At 39.9% G+C, this 17,852-nt stretch overlaps 1 protein-coding gene across 2 annotated transcripts in view; it reads right to left on the bottom strand.

Moving 5' to 3' along the window:
• TM2D1 (TM2 domain containing 1) overlaps positions 1 to 17,852 on the bottom strand; it is a 148,962-nt gene that overhangs the window by 68,768 nt on the left and 62,342 nt on the right. Inside the window, exon 6 of one of the 2 annotated variants that reach the window (XM_022575824.3) lies at positions 12,961 to 13,014. The exons of the other annotated variant lie outside the window; for it this stretch is intronic. Coding sequence (XP_022431532.1) covers positions 12,961 to 13,014 — 54 coding nt within the window. The remainder of the gene's footprint in view (positions 1 to 12,960; positions 13,015 to 17,852) is intronic. 2 annotated transcript variants of the gene reach the window in all.

Genomic DNA, 17,852 nt, shown 5'->3' with positions numbered 1-17,852 from the left:
ATAGCTGATTCACTTTGTTATACAGCAGAAACTAACACAACATTGTTAAGCAATTATACTCCAATAAAAATGTTAAAAAATAATAACTGATTTCAGAATGTTTCAAAAACCAATTCACCCATCAGATTATTGAGACTGTAGGGGAAAAGGACATTCTTGGGGGGTATAAATTGTTACAAGTCATTTTAGAGGACACCTTGGAAACAATGATCAAAATGTGAAATGTGTAAACCCTTGACCATAGCTATACATCTAGGAATCTATTCAAGCTATTCTACAGAAATACTGATACATATGTAAAAAGATTATGTGTGTGTACACACATACAAAGATATACATATAAATGCAAAGATATTTATGTATGTATGCATACAAACATTTATTTGCAAAGATACATATATATATACACACAAAGACATATACATTTATTTGCAAACATATATATATATACACACACAAAGATACATGTGTATATATATACATTTATACTTGTGAGTGCACGTTCATTACAGTTCTGTTTGTATTAGGAAAATAAAATGGAGACAACCTAAATGTCCATCAATAGGCAAATGATTTTTTAAAATTATGATACAACCATACAATGCAATACTATGTAGACATTAAAATACTGGAGTAGATGTATTAGGTTAACTACATGAAACTGTCAATTCCTTCCTGTTTAGATCTACAGAAATAGCAATTTCACATGGTTCAACTTCATCTATGTACAGATATGAACAATTTCTAAGCATATTAGAAACTGAAAAAGGCAAGCTGCAAAGCATGATGTATTTATGTTAAAATATAAGAAACAAAAATATAGAAAATAAACGAGAGATACTCACCAAAGAGTTAACATGATTATTTCTGGGCCTTTTACAATGAGAATTTTCTTTATAATTTCTTTTAAAAATATGTTTACCACAAGTAATTCCAAAGTGTTTCTATATTTTGTAAGCATTTTTTCTGATCTACAAATTCCAAAACCCATGAACTCACCATGTTTCTCCACTGGCACAGATGAGGAGAGTAATGAAGAATTAGCTTTAATTATTCAGGCAAAGAAACCCAGATTATTATGAGAACAAGGCAAAAAGCAGAACTTTGTCTTGGATTATCTCGAGACAATTGCCTGAAATTTTCCTGCTTATTTTTCCTGTTTGAACCTGGCTTTTCAGACTAATGTGAGGTGATCTGTTTTTCTGTGATTCAGAGCCTCACAGAACTTGGCAGGCAAAGAAATACAAAGAAAGGAAGAAAAGGAAAGGGGCAAAGTTGCGGGGGAGCGAAAGAAGATGGGCAGAACTTGAGAAGGCTTTATAAAGTAATACAACACACCCCATACCCTCTAGGAACAAAGGAACAAAGCTGATGGGAGACAACAGATGTTCTTCCCAAACCATGAAAGCATAACACTCTACACCCAAAACTCCTCATTCCAAGGAGTGGCTAATACCTCTTACTAGAATATCTGTACAACAAAGGATTTGTTTTTCCTTTTTCCTTAGATGATAGATGTGAAAGGTAAAATCACTGTTACCAGGTACTTATCAAGTGTGAGTTAGCCAAATTGTTGGTTTCTCTCGATTCTTATTTCTCTAAATCAGTTTTATTGAGGTAGAGTTGACATAAGGTAAAATGCAACCACTTTAATTTTACATATCCATGAGTTTTGACAAGTAATACACTCATAACCACCTCCAAAATCCATTTTGGATGAGGTTCCATCATCCAAAAACGTTTCTTTGTGCCGGTCAATCCCCACTCCCACCTCTGGCTCCGGACAGCCACTCATCTGCTTCTATCATTACAGATTATATTTGTCTTCTCTAACATTTCATATAAATAGAATCATACAGTATGTACCCTTTTGCGTGTGTGTCTTCTTTCACTCAACATAATGTTTTTGAGATTCACCCATCTTACTGTGTGCATTTATAGTTCATTCCTTTTTTTTTTTATAGTTCATTCCTTTTAATTGCTGATTTCCATTGTATTCCATTGTCTGGCTACGCTATAACAACAGTTTATCCATTCACCTATTGAAGAACATTTTGATTACTTCTAGTCTTTGGCTATTATGAAGAAAGTTGCTGTGAACATTAGGCTGACTCTTACTTTTGCAGTAAGTAAGGGGTGTTTTTTTTCCAATATAAAGTCATTTGTTTTCAAATTAGCAATAAAATAAATCAACTTTACATTAAAAATGAATAGACAACCAAAAACCCTTCAAATCTGATTTGAAACTGATTTGAAATTAATATCTGTCCATTTGGTTGGGGCATAGGGATGGGAGATAAAACTAATATATCTTAGACACCTACTAAGTGCTTATTAATGTGCACAGATTATCTCTTAAATCTTCACAAGCACACTACACCGTGAGGTAGCTATTATTCTTATGTTACTAATAAGGAAATAGAGGCACCAAGAAGTTAAAGAACTTGCCCAAGGTCACAGAGCGACTAAGCAGCGAAACCAGGAATTTGCACACAGAACTGCCTGACTCCCATCTGATGCTCTGCAACCCTGCTTCTCATTGCTGCATCTCTGGCAGGAGGCTTGGTAAATAGACTCAAAGGCAGACAGATTTTGGGTTGAGGTATTGTATTGACCTAGATGGGGGAAGCAGAAGAGGGAAGATGGCAGTGACTGGGTAAAGAGAGAAGAGAAAGAGGAAAGAGGATAAAAGGAGAGGAGGGAAAGGAGCATTCTCTCCATTTTGACAGAATAAGAAGGAGTCTGAAGATCCAGCACGAAGCTGGACTCCCTGGAAACCGCCTAAGGCCTGAAACATTTCTGCTCACAATTGAAGGCAAAACCTTATCCAGCCTTGGCAGTTCCTTCCCTCTTCATCTGGGCTGCACCTCTCAACCATGAAGCTCACAGAAAGCCAGGAGGGGGAGCACCTTTTCAGTTGGGTCGGCATTGCTATTTTGCATGGAGCAAATGCCACTCACATTTGTGTCTGAAGTCAAGAAAAAAGCCGTGCTTGGGATTAGAGAAACTGAAAACAAGTAAGATGACTCATTTGAAACAGTCTGAAAAGTGTAGAAAGTTTAATGATTTAGCTCAAAATTAATTCAATGCTTACAAAGAGAGAAAGGAGACAAAGTAAAAGAAGAAATGCAGAAAGCGTGTAGCCCTCAATATGTGTCAAACACCGAGCTAACAGCTTTGCCTGTATTAACTGAGTTGATCTTCATAATCCTACGAAGTATGTACTATTTTTATTTCTACTTCACACATGAGGAAATCATGCCTCAAAGAGGTTAAATATCCTGCCCAGGGTCACACAGTAAATGGCAGAGTCAGGACTCAAACTCACTAACCACTACTCTGTCCTATTCCCAGGGACTATATGCCAGAGACTGTGTATACATTTATACAAAACTGTATAAAACATGGTCCTGACCTTTGGAGAGCTCATGGGTAAACACTGGACAATACTTTCACTTTGGGCAAGTGACCTAATATTTTTCATTAAAATAGGAATTAATAATCCCTTTCTTGCTCTCATTACAAGGTTCATTTATTCCAAAAATTTTTACTGAACATCTATTATGTGCCAGGCATAGTGCTGAAAGTCTCTCATGAAGCTTATATTTTAGAAGGAAGAGAAAGGAATAATTATGTAAAAAACAGATACGTAAGTAAGGAGAGAGAAAGGTAGAGGGAAGGAGAGGGAGGGAGGGTGGGTGGGAAGGTGGGAAGGAGAGGGAGGGAGGGTGGGTGGGAAGGTAGGAAGGAAGGAAAGAAGGAAGGAAGGAAGGGTGGGAGGGACGGTGGGAGGGAGGGAGGAAGGGAGGAGATATTTTGTATAGAAAAAGGAAATCGAGTAATGAGATGAAGGATGATTTTAGACTGAGGGGTGGTTGTTATTTTGCAAAATGTGGTCAGGGATGTTCGTTGTAAAGTGATGACATGGAACTGAGACCTGAATAATAAAAAGCAGGCAGTCATGTGCAGGTCCAGGCACAGTGAGTTCACTCGGGGAAGTCAGTGTGGCCAAAAGTTCATGACCAGGAGGAAGAGTGGTAGGAAATAAAATCAGAAGTTAGCAGGGGCCAGATCATGGAAGGATAGGAATTTGGATTTTATTTCAATAATAGTGAGAAGTCATGGGAAGATTTTGAGTAAGGAAGTGACATGACCTTATTTTCACCTTTAACAGACCATCCTGGCTGCTTAGTGGAGAATGGATTTGGGGAAGTCTAGAGGGGAAGCAGGAAGGGCAGTGAGAAGGGCATTGCAGTAGGCTTGGTGAGAGATGCCAGTGGCTTAGACAATGATGGTAACAGTGAAATGGAAACTAGTTATTGGATTCAGGATTTATTTTGGAGGTATAGGCCATAGGACTTGCTGATGGATTGAGAAATCAAGGGTGTCCTTCAGGATTTTGGTTTGGGCAACTGTTTGAATGATAAAACCCTTAGCTGAGAAGAGCATATTTGTGGTTAATTTTAGAATGGAAAAGCATTTGCAAACTACAAAGTGCTTTCCAAAAGCAAGCTGACACTGAAGAAAGAAGCCACCATGAGTCCTACAGCTGCAAGGAACCGAATTCTGTCGAAAACCTGAATGAGCTTGGAAGTAGATTCTTTCCTGGTCCAGCCTCCAGATGAGAATGAAGCCCTGACGCCATCTTGATTGCAGTCTTGTGAGATCCTGAGCAAGGGAATCTACTAACCCATGCATGTACTCCAAACCCACAGAAACTGTGAGATAACAAATGGTGTTTTTTCAAGCCACTAAGCTTATGATAATTTGTTACACAGCAAGAGGAAGCTAATACAGGTGAAGAGTAAATTATCGACTGGCAGAAAGCCCCAAAGTGCTGTTGATATAAACCTAAAAGACAGGGACAAATTTGATCCCAGCTGGGCCCAGTCACACCTGGCTCCCCATTCCTGGGCCATGAGCACTTTCACCTTTAGGGAAAGGGGATTTGATGATAATTTGATAATTAATCTTCATCATCCTCTCTTCCTTGCCTATAACAACAGTCTCCCAGTCTCACTGAATTACTCTATTCTTTGTTCAATCACCACATTTGGTTTTGCTGAACTTGCAGAAATTTAAACTCAGAAAAAGCTGTATCTATAAGGCTGGCATCTCTTCTGCTATAGGAATAAGAAGGAGTTCCCTCAAAACTGAGACCACAACACCTACCTACTTCTTGAAATCCTCCCGGACCAGAGGACCCCAGGGTTGGGAGACAGAGTGTTGGTCATGCAGTTAATTCTCCCAGCAGATGTCTGAATCCTCCACAGCCTGTCTGCCATGGCCTTCTGCTTGAATACCTCCAAGGAGGAAGTGTGGAGACAAAACTGATTCCAAATTCTCACCCTGTTTCCTACTACCTGTTGATCATGGACAAGTTTCTCAACCTCCCTGAGCCTCAGTTTCTTCATCTGTAAACTGGGAATAGTATACCTTTACAGAGTTGTTTTGGTTGGTCTAATACATGTGAAGCGCTAACCCTTGCTTCTCTCTCTGTCTCCCTCTAGTGATGAAAAACCCCGGCTCAGTTCACTTTCTCCCTTTTCTGATTTCTTTTATCTTTTAGTCTCTTTACCAGCCATTTTGAACACCTAATCATTTTATTGTTTCTCAATTACTTTGTATGCATGAGTCATGACCTCCCAGGAGGCTGAGGACAGCCAGCCATATTTTATACTTCTGGGGGTCCCCCAAAGGAGTTAGGTCAATCCAGGGCATACAGCGAGCACACAGTAAACCAGTAAAACCTGCCAAATTAAATTAACAATCCATCATCATCAGGGTAACTTAAAACTGGCTATACGCAATGAACTGTCATTTAATTGGAGCTTCTCGTAAAAGGGTCCCCTTTCTATAATATCCATTTTCAAGTTAAAAAAAAAAATACTGACTGCAAAGACCTTTGCTTTTAAAAAGAAATCTTTTCATGCATCTCACGTTTGCATTTGAAATACAACTTCCTAACCAAGAAAAAAAAAAAAAAGGAAAGAAACTAAAAATGAAGCATCCTAAATTGTACAATTCAGGCTTTGTCCCCTATCTTTAACACCCACGCATACTGAGCCTCAGATTCTCCCCTTTCCTTTCTCATATACTTATCCATTTTTGCATCCAAGAGTTAAGATTTTTAAAGGTTGATTTTTAAAAGAAATGAATCCCAAATCTCCGTATGAACTGTAAGGTTCTCATTTCAAGTGGATACAGGTTAGAATACATTTGACCATAAAAGTGGAAAGGCTGGAGGAAAGTGCCATGAAGAATCTACTGGAAGAAATGGGATCAGATAGATGTGGTACACTTCTCTTAAGTGCATATCACTTAACTGCATAATCAGCTTGTGCTCCCAAGAATTATGCAGTCTCTGTCTGGCCCCCATTAGACTGAATGTGTTGCTACTCCAGTTAATTGAGTATCAGCAAATTGCAAAATTCAGCTATATGCACCCTGAAGCGAGTTCCAAATGCCATCCAGTACAATATAATCAAACTAGGGAAGTGAAGAGCTGGAATACTTATGAGATTCTGCCCATTTGTCACATTTGGTTTGGAGAGTCTGTGCTGTAAACAAGGCTGCCCACTAGTCATAGGGCTATGTACTTCGGATTCCTGTCCACCCCCTCTCCATCACAACAGAACCTTATGTCACCATCCAAAAATTAATTTTAAATGGGTCCAAAAGAAAACAGGATGTCAGCATGTGAAAATTTGATTAAAAAACAAAATATCTGACTCATAACTATGGTGCTCTCCTTCCCAAGACTGATGTTATTTACATGGCAGAGCAGAAAAAGTAGGGACTAGTCTTAATTCTGCCATTAACTAGCTGGGCAAGTCTTTTCGTCTCTCTTGGCCTCAGTTTCCTGTTCCGTATTACAGAAAGAGTATTACTAACCTTGTCAGCCTCAGTAAGCTGTTACGAGTGTTAAATGCAACGCTGCTTGGTGACCTACAAAGTAATGTGGGATTCTATTACTAGATGCAGCAGAGGGAGGAGAATGGGCTTTGTATCAAGAAATGCAAAGAGTCTATCAAGCTGACAGAAATCTTCAGTAAGGATCCAGGGCGGCAGAAAGTGGTAAAATAAAAATGAAAAGAAGAAAATGCTACCGACTCCATGGCAAACCCTTCAAGGGTCAGACATTGTCCTTGGTTTCAGTTCTGTTCTTACTCTGTAAAGATTCAGAGCTCTTTCTCATACATGGGTACACACGCCATGCAATGAGATCCTCGTTACATTGCCTGTTTAGCAGAAATGGCAGCATATCCACATTATCCAGGAATAACTATAGGGTCTAGTTGTAAAGAAACAAAGCACCCATCACACAATGCTCAAACCTATCCAACTATCACAAGGAGGAGTTTGACCTGCAGGTGGCTACATCTTGGAATCTAGAGGAAATGCTCACATGCCAGCTTGTGATTGGAGGGCAGCCCAGAGACTTCAAAGGTCTCCTTTGCTCTTTGCAGATTTCCTTCCGTAGATGTTTCATCTGCAACTTGTATCTGTTAAGACTATGAGAAATATTTCTTAGCCGTCTTTCCAGCCTGTAAAGTGGTCGTCCTGAGTCACCCGGAGGAGTCTTTAAGTCAACAGTTGCCAAACTCTAGAGTAGTTGGTGGCTCCTTTGCTGACCGTGGAGTGGTTAAGAGGAGGGGATGCTTAGCTTAGCCCCTTACTAGTTATATTATCCTGGGAAGGGAACTTAATCTCATTAAGTCTTGCTTTCCTTTTCTGCAAAATTGAGCTAATAGAAGCACCCACCATTCAGGGCTTCTGTGAGGGTGAAATGAGATCCTGTATGCCAAGAAAAGGTACAACGCTAAGCTGTGCTACACTTTACTAGCCCACGGCCCGCGGATTACTCAAGATAAGCTAATGTGAATTATGCATCAACGTCTTTACAGAATTCTGAAATAACATTTATTTTAACAAACATGTAGTGGTTTTAGGCAATTTAATCTGCAGGTTTTTGTCTTACTTAAGTGCCTAATAAAGTATTTTTGCTGTGGAATGAGGACATCATGAAGTAAAATGTGAGCACAAATGATTCTAGAAAATTACCAGGGAAGGAAGTGACTCACACTTCTACTCTGATCAATATCATCAGGTGCAGGCACATTTCACAGTTTGAGAGGACAATGATACTGTGCCTGCGAGGAGCTTGCCCAGAGAAGGCGCTTAAAGTGTTGGCTGAGTTGAATTAAGGGCAGAAATTCAACTGACCAGTTGTTCCAATTCGAAGAGTCTACTATTTCTCAAGAGATGGGTCAAAAACTGAACAAGCGTTTTAGTCTAACATTCAAAACCTTCCAAAATCTGACTCTTTCATTCATCACTGTAGTCTTAGCACCTAGTACAGTGCCTGGCAGATAATATGTGCTCAATAAATAATGGTTGAATACATTAATGAGTTTGTTAATTAATGATTCCAATGTTTCTTTCTAGCCTCATCTTCTACTATCTTCTAGCATGAGCCCTTCACTATAACCAGGCTGATCTACTAGTGATTTCCTAAACACTAACTTACTCATTCCTACCTCCAAAACTTTGCTCACAAACCTTCCCCACAAGCAATGTTCACTCCTTCTCTTATGCAGATTTGTCCCACTTTTTGAGATGTGATATTTTGAACTGTGTAAACTTGGCTAAGCTAGAACAACATTTCCCAGGATCTCTTTTCCTGTATGTTTCCAGGTTAGAGTTGACCAAAAGAGGAATTTGCAAGAGTTCTAGAAGATTAAAGTCTTGATTAGATGCGGCAAGAGTCAAAAACAGTGGTGCTAGCAGGTTCAAATTTGTCTTATTTCCCCTGCTCCATGACCAGCTCTTCTTCCCAACTGCTGGCCCTGATGACCACCAGCCCACCACCAGATGCAGAGTCAACCACCTCCATGGGCTTCTCCATCAGTTCCCCTTGGTGGTCCCATCTCAGCAGCTAGATGTATCCTGGCTTCCCAGATTTCTCTTTCAATTCCTACTTATCTACCAGTGCCAGTGTTTCAGGAAGATTAGTTAGTGACTTTATCTCTGATCCTCCAGCTCCGCTTTCTGGATTTTACTTCCCCAGATCCTCCCACAATTACATAATGTCTAATTGCTATAATAAATCCCTTATTCCATAACACTCATAGTGGTTCTGCTTCTCTGATGAAACCCTGACTGACACACAAGGCTCAGTTCATGTAACAGCTGTTCCTTGATGACTTCTTGACCATCCAGAGCATTTCCTCTACATTTCTCTGGTTCCATGTGTTTGTGGTCCTCCACTGGCATTACTCACACATTGCTTTGTATTGCATTTACATCCACATATGCCTTCATGGTGCTCAGAACATGGCTGGTATTCAGTAAGAGTTTAATGAATAAATGAAAGTTTACATGGCATATGTGTCACCATTCTCCTCTCTCACACTCGCAGCAGACATTATTAATTGATCTTACTATGCTTTCTCATCATGCTTGAGCTTAGCCTCACAAACCTTCTCTATGCAGTGCTGTAGATGGACAACTGGAGCTGGCCTAGAAGAAGAAACCTATCTGCCATACTGAAACCTTTGAGTATAATGACTTATACTTCTTAGGCAAATTAAATAAGCGTAGAAGGTTGCAGTGCATGCACATACTCAGCTCAGTAAATGTGAATTCCCTTCCCTACCTCCTGCCCCACTGCACCTGTCTTTCACACAGTAGGTACCCAATAAATATTTGTTGAATCAGAGAATGTCAGTGCAACCTTCACAAAATAAGCTGTACGATCTCTACAAACCAAAGCAACTCACACATATCTAACCTTTTAAAATAATGAATAAATAAAACGGCAGCTAGAGTGAACTTCCTGCATTTTAAGAAGGCCACTCCCACCATTTATGGTACTTTCAGAGCTAAAGAAGACAAAATACAAACAAGCCCAGGCCGCAACCAACAAAAACATGTAACATGCTGTTAAGTACTTGGAAAGAAGGAAAACCCTTCTAGCTTCTGTCCTCCTGGTATGATTAGTTCACTTCTTAGTAGCCATAGAAGACTACATAAGAGAAAAGAAGTCTGGAGGGAAAGCTTGGGTTCAAAGGAGTCAGGTAGAATTATTAGACAGGAAATATAGGGTCTAGAGAGGAATATTTCTTGTACATTTCTGATAAGGGAATCAAAATAAGGACATGATTGACTTGACCCTTGGAAATATTATTTTTGGTTTTTTCTGTTTTCCTGGCTTTGCCTTGGTTCCAGGCTACAACCAAGGCCCATATCTCTAAGAATTCTGGCAGGTACTTTCCATCCCTGTGCTCATTCTTCCCACTCCATTTTCTATTTCTGTGTATAGGATGTGATGATGTCCCTGGTCATCCTGGCAATCAATAATCGAAAGCATAGATGTGAAAGAAACAAAAACAAGATCAGCAGTGTGTTTATTCCAATGGGTGAGAAGGTAAATGAAATAAGCTTACTCTATTGGATAGACAATGTCCAAAGCAAATTTTTATCCCTAATCTTTGCAATGTACACATAAAGCCTTGGTGCTAAGCGGAAAACAAAATGCAATATTGTCCTTCCACATTCTTTTTCTCACTTGAAAATTGTGTGCCTGATTCCCATTGGTTTCTCATTAGGAGAGCAATTTCAAGACTACCTCAACTTAATTGACATGGATTCACACACCCAAGCCTAGGGAATGCATAACCTAACAAGTAACATGCTACATCCATTTTCTGCTTCTCCATCAATCAAAATGGCACTAAGTTTTGGGTAACTGTTAAATGTGAGACATTCCCATTTCCTCTCCACATTTTGGGAAGTACCGTCATAAGATAGAGCCACCGCCTTCAAGGTTTCCCTAGACTAAAAGCCATGTGAAGAATAGATATTGTTTTTATTTGTTTGCAACCCCAGGGACTGAAACAAGGCCTGGCACAGAGTATGTGATGAGTACATACGTGCTGAATGAATGAATGAGTTTTACTATATTGGTGTGGCAGGCAAAATAAATGCCCCCCAAAGATGTCTCCATCGTAATTCCCAGAACCTTTTTATTATCTTACTGCAGAAGGGACTTTGCAGGTATGATTAAGTTAAGAATCTTGTGGGACTTCCCTGGTGGTCCAGTGGTTAAGACTTTGCACTCCCAGTGCAGGAGGCCTCAGGTTCCATCTCTGGTCAGGGAACTGGATCCCACACGCCTCAACTAAGAGCCTGCATGCTGCAACTAAAGATCCCGCAGACTGCAACGAAGCTCCCGCATGCCGCAAGCAAGATCCCACCCGTCGCAACTAAGACCCAGCACAGCCAAATAAATAACTAAATAAATATCTATTTTTAAAGTTAAGAATTTGGGATGGGGAGATTATCCTGGATTATATGCGTGGGGCCCAGGGTACTCACAAGGGTTCTCATAAGGGAAAGAGGGAGAAGGGAAAGTCAGAGCCAGAGAAGGTGATGGGACGACAAAAGCAGAGGTCAGAGTGATGGAGGGCCATGAGCCAAGAATGTGAACAAACTCTTGAAGATGGAAAAGGCAAGGAGACAGATTCTCCCCTAGATCCTCCAGAAGGACACAGTCATGCAGGTACTTTCATTTTAGTCCAGTGAGACCCAGTTTGGACTTCTGACCTCCAGAACTATAAGATAGTAAATGTGCATTGTTTTAAGCCAGAAGTTCGTGATGCTTTGTTACAGTGGCAATAGGAAACTAATATATTAGCATTAACATTAATAAACCACAGCAGTCTTTTTTTAAATTGAGATATAATTGACATATAACATTGCACTATTTAATGGACAATAATCATAATGACAGCCAGCATTTATTGAGCACTTAGGGAGAACCACAGTACAAGATACTTTCTAGACATATCTTATTAATTCTCAGAACTATATCATAAGGTAGGTATTAAATTCCACTCAATTTACAGCTAAGGAAATGGAGGCCTAAAAATGTGAAGTTACTTGATCAAGATCACATAGTTAGCAAGTGGCAGAACAAGGAGTTGAAGTCAGGCAATCTGAGTCCATGTCATACTGAGGTAGGAGATAGATGGGCCCCTGGGATGGACAGCTGGTGTTTGTCAAATGGAGTAAAATTTAAGCTTTGTTCGCACCTAGGCACTCCAAAGACAAAGCTAGTGGCAGAAGCTGAGCTCTGCTGAAGTAAAGAGATAAGGTGCTCACTCCTGAGGTCAAGGAGGACTTCCCTGTCTGCACATGCGCAGGAAGTCTCCTTGGGGCTCAAAAAAGGAGGGAGCCCCCCATCCCATTAATAAGTGTGGACATGCACCCACAGGATCCTCTGCAGTGGGATCCAACTTAGCAAAAAGTTGTGCACGCATCTTGGGGAGGGTCCTAGGACCAGTCAGGTGTGAAAAAAGAAACAAGATAATTGGCCAAATGTAAACAAAGACCTGGAAGGACTATCCTATGTAAGTGATTTAAATCACCTCCTTAAAATCACCTCCTTAATGTGCTCCTCATTCAGGATAACCCCACTCCTCTCCGGGTGTGTATTTCTGTCCTCCTTCTGACTTAAATAAACAAACCGTTTCTCTGTGTGCTGTGTCTCTAATAATACATTTTGAACCTATTTTTGCAGTTTTTGCCTCCTTGAAACATTCTTGCTTTCAAAGGGGGTTAGAATCAGGGAACTTTGCTTCTAGCTTCTAGCCCCTGGTGGACTGGTGGCTAGGTTCAATCCCTGGACAGGGAAATAAGATCCTCCTTCAAGACTACTGTCCCTCCGAGAACAATACCATCTTGCATGCTCATGCTGAGAAGTGTGGGAAATGATAGAGAACCATAAGACATAGCCCCAACCTTCAAGTAACTTATAGATAGAATAGGAAGGACGATTCCAACACAGATGCCATGTTAGAGAGAGTATATCACAGATGCTAAAGGATTTATGACCTACATTTAAGAAAGTAAAGAGGACAAGAAAGCTGGAATATTCAGGATTGGATACAGTTGTACCTTGTAGGGCACCTGGGCCATGTCAGGCAGTACATCGTGGAGTTTCCTTCCAGTCTGGGGAAACGGAATGAAAAAAAGCATGTGAGCACGGAAATGGGGAAAGAAAATGGAAAGCCCTCAAGGGGGCAAATCTGAGAAAGAAAAACAAGAAGATAAAATACTTAATTATTTTTATGGGAATGGTACCACTTATTGAACACCTATTCCACCCTAAAGGGAACATTCACATTTGTTATTGTATTTAATCCTAACAAAACCTCTGCTAAATGAGTATTGTTAACCTCATTTTTACAAAAGAGGAAATTAAACATCCAGAGAGATTAAGTAATTGCTGAGAGGCAAGTACCCAGTAAGTTTCATTCCAAAATTCATGCTCTGTCCTTTGTTTCTTTCTGCCCCCAGTAATCTCAGCCTTTCTCTGAGGAGCAAATTTCCATTGAAGTGAGAATGACAGGCAGAGAGCTGTCTTGAAAAATGGAAAGAGCTGCTTCGGAAGCTGGCAAGTTGAGGGCAATCAAGCTGAGGCTAGTTTTATCCAGGCAGCTGTGGAACGAGCATTAGAGCATTATTCACAATCCTTGGGCTAAGCAAGGACAATAGAGAGATCACAGCAAAACGACACACATCTTCCCTGCCTGGCCTTATATTTAGCCAGGGAAACAGAAGAGTAAAAAGACTTTTCCACACCAACTTCAGGTTACTATTTACTTTTAGGAAGGGTTTGGGAGGGGTGGAGCTTTAGTTATATCATAACTTCTTATTTCATAAAAGAAAAAAGAGAAATCTGAAACATGTTTGGCAAATTACTAACATGTATTTAATCTCAGTGCTGAGCACACAGATATCTGTTACATTACTTTTCTTCATTAGTTTGTAATGTGTCACAATAAGGCTCAGATCAATGAACTTAAGAAGTATTGTTTTTACAACAGATCACCATAATCATAAATCATCAGTGCCATGCTAGTGGGAAGCACAGGTTACTACAGAAGGACAACAGAGGGGCATCTAACCCAATTTAAAAAGAAGCTGGAAAAGCCAAGAAAATGGATTCTCCCCTAGAGCCTCCAGTAGGACACATCCCTGTGAATACTTTCATTTTAGCTTAGTGAGACCTGATGGGACTTCTGACCTCAGCCATGTCTTCAAGAACCTGTAAGAGATACTTGGAAGTGTGCGATCAGTGTTTCCAACAGCAGTAAGCAGACTTCTCAGAGTAAGGGAGAGCAGGGCACATTCCTGTGACCTCTAGGGGTCAGCTCACAAGTCCTGACTGTGCAGGGAGAGGGGAGGGGAGGGGATCGATGATGGCTGGGACTCAATCAGGATAAACCTATGAAGCCAGGAAAAGGAATTTGGGTTTTATGGTAAATGAAATAGGGAGCTTCTGGGGAGTTTTAAGCCAGATAGAGATGATCAGATTTGCTTTTCAAAAAGATCATTCTGATGGGAATGAGAAGGTAAACTGAGAGGAAGGTGGGACTCAACCAGGTAGGCCAGGCAGGAGTTCATCACAAGATCCTAGATGTCCAGGGCTCTGAAATAACAAAGTTGCAGTAAGGATGAAGTAATGTTTACAGAGTATTTATGAGGCGGAATTTAAAAATCTGGTGATCCATCAGATGTAGGGAGGAGAGAGCATCGAAGGTAACTTCCGAGTCTCTTTCCTCGTAGATGTGCTGCTATTTTCTGTCATAAGGAACACAGGAGAAATAATTTTTTTAAATGAAGATGAATTTTCTACAAATGGTGCTGGAAAGACTAGATATCCATGTGCAAAAAAGTGAATCTTGACACAGAACTTACATCTTTCACAAAAATTAACATAAAATAGATCACAGAGCTAAATGTAAAATTCAAAATAAAACTCCTAGAAGATAACATAGGAGAACGTCTAGATGACCTTGAGTTTGGTGATGACTTTTAAGATAAAACACCAAAGGCATGATCCATGAAGGAAATAATGATAAGCTGGACTTCATTAAAATTAAAAATTTCTGCTCTGCAAAAGACACTTTCAAGGGACTTCCCTGGTGGCGCAGCGGTTAAGAATCTGCCTGCCAATGCAGGGGACACAGGTTCGAGCCCTGGTCTGGGAAGATCCCATATGCCATGGAGCAACTAAGCCCATGTGCCACAACTACTAAGCCTGCATTCTAGAGCCCGCGAGCCACTACTACTGAGCCCAAGTGCCAAAATTACTGAAGCCTGCGTGCCTAGAACCCATGCTCCACAACAAGAGAAGCCACTGCAATGAGAAGCCTGCACACCACAACGGAGAGTAGCCCCTGCTCGCTGCAACTCGAGAAAGCCCACACACAGCAATGAAGACCCAGTGCAGCCAAAAATAAATAAATTAAAAAAAAAGACACTTTCAAGAGAACGAGAAGACAAGCCACACACTAGGAGAAAATATTTGTGTAAGTCATATCTGATATAGGACTGTTATCTAAAATATGAACTCTTAAAACTCAACAGTAAGAAAAATAAAACCTCATTAAAAAAATGGGCCAACGACCTTAACAGATACTTCACCAAATAAGATATAAATATGGCAAATAACCATACTAAAAGGTGCTCCCTATCATATCTCATCAAGGAAATGCAAATTAAAACAATAAGATACAACTATACACCTATTAGAATAGCCACAATCTAAAACACCGACAACACCAAATGCTGGTGAGGATGTGCAGCAACAGGAACTCTTATTCATTACTGGTGAAAATGTAAAATGATACATCCACTTTGGAAGACAGCTGAACAACTTCTTGCAAAACTAAACATACTCTTACTACAAAGTCCAGCGATCATGCACCTTGGTGTTTACCTAAAGGTGCTGCAAACATATGTCCACACAAAAACCTTCACACATATGTTTATAGCAGCTTTATTCATAATTGCCAAAACTTAGAAACAACCACGATATCCTTCAGTAGGTGAATGGTTAAATAAATTGTGGTATATCCAGGCAATGGAATATTATTCAGCCCTAAAAAAGAAATAAGCTATAAAGTAATGAAAAGACATGGAGGAACCTTAAATGCATATTACTAAGTGAAAGAAGCCAATATGAAAAGGCTACATACTGTATGATTCCAATTGTATAACATTCTGGGAAAGGCAAAACTATGGAGGGAGTAAAAAGATCAGTGGTTTCCAGGGGTTAGAGGGGAGGGAGGGATGAATAAGTGGAGCACAGTGGATTTTTAGGTCTGTGAAAATACTCTATGTGATACCATAATGGTGGATACATGCCATTATACATTTGTCTAAACTAATAGAATGCACAACACCAAGACTGAACCCTAATGTAAACTATGGACTTTATGTGATAATGATGTGTCAGGGTAGGTTCATCAATTGTAACAAATATACCACTGTGGTAAGGGATGTTGATAATGGGGGAGGCTATGCATGTGTGGTGGCAGGGAGTGTATGGGAACTCTCTATACCTTCTGGTCAATTTTGCTGTGAACCTGCTCTAAAAAATAAAGCCTATTACATTTTTAAAAAAATGAAAATGGGAACAATTTTGAGAATGTTGCATATAAGTCCTGAGAATATATAAGTAGAAAGGTTTTAATGGGTAGTTTAGTATTATTACTTCATCCTCAATTTATAGGAGGAAACTGAGGCTCAGAGGGGTAAAGAATCTTGCTCAAGGTCAAGCAGCACATTAAGTGCAGAAGGTAGAATTTGAACAGTTTAACTCCCAAGCTCACACGGGTAGCCATTGTGAAATGAGGTTTGAGGCCTATCTTAGTTTCTTACTGCTGTTGTACCATTTTAAAAGTGGGAAGAGTAAAGGGACCTAAATGGAAGTAAGCTTTCAATACTTTACTTAAAGGGGTAAAATGTTGATACCAGTAGACCAAGATAAGTTATGTATGTATGTTATACATATATGTTATATGTATATGCATGTCTGTGTATAATTATGTGTGTATACACGCACACAACGCACATATGTAATGTACATATGTATATAAGCATACACATATGTGCACGTGCGTGTGTTATATGCATATGCATGTATGTGGACACACACAAGTACATGTGTGTATGTGCATGTCTTATATGTGTGTGTGCATGTTATGTGATATGTATGTGTATACGTGTGTATGCATATGTATGTATAAATGTCCGTGTATATTGTGTGTGTATGTATATTATAACGTCAATAGCAACCACTAAAGAAAATTATGCAGGGTGATGTATTCAAAAACATTGAAAATACAGGAAAATTGATTTTTTTTAAAGTTCAGGTAATACTCAGAGGCATAAAAGACAAAATGAGAAACAGAGGGAGAAAACAGAAAACAAATGATAAAATGGCAGAAGTAAGCCCTAACATATCAATAATTAATTTTAATGCAAATGGTCTAAATACTCCAATTAAAAGACAAAGATTAGGGACTTCCCTGGTGGTGCAGTGGTTAAGAATCCGCCTGCCAATGCAGGGGACACGGGTTCGATCCCTGGTCCCAGAAGATCTCACATGCTGCGGAACAACTAAGCCCATGCACCACAACTACTGAGCCTGTGCTCTAGAGCCTCTGAGCCACAACTACTGAGCCCATGTGCCACAACTATTGAAGCCCGCGTGCCTAGAGCTCATGCTCTGCAACAAGAGAAGCCACTACAATGAGAAGCCCATGTATCGCAACAAAGAGTAGCCCCCGCTTGCCGCAACTAGAGAAAGCCCGTGTGTGGCAATGAAGACCCAATACAGCCAAAAACAAATTAAAAAAAAAAAAAAAGACAACGATTAGCAGAATAGAAAAAAGTTACGATCCAACAATATGCAGGCTGTAAGTAAGACACTTTTTTTTTTTTTTTTTTTTTTTTTGCGGTACGCAGGCCTCTCACTGTTGTGGCCTCTCCCATTG

The sequence above is a fragment of the Delphinapterus leucas genome, chromosome 1 (assembly GCF_059928025.1).
Source record: "Delphinapterus leucas isolate spDelLeu-1000000601 "Yukka" chromosome 1, BTC_Dleu_Yukka2, whole genome shotgun sequence".
Lineage (NCBI taxonomy): Eukaryota > Metazoa > Chordata > Mammalia > Artiodactyla > Monodontidae > Delphinapterus > Delphinapterus leucas.
This window is presented reverse-complemented; position numbering and strand designations above follow the sequence as displayed.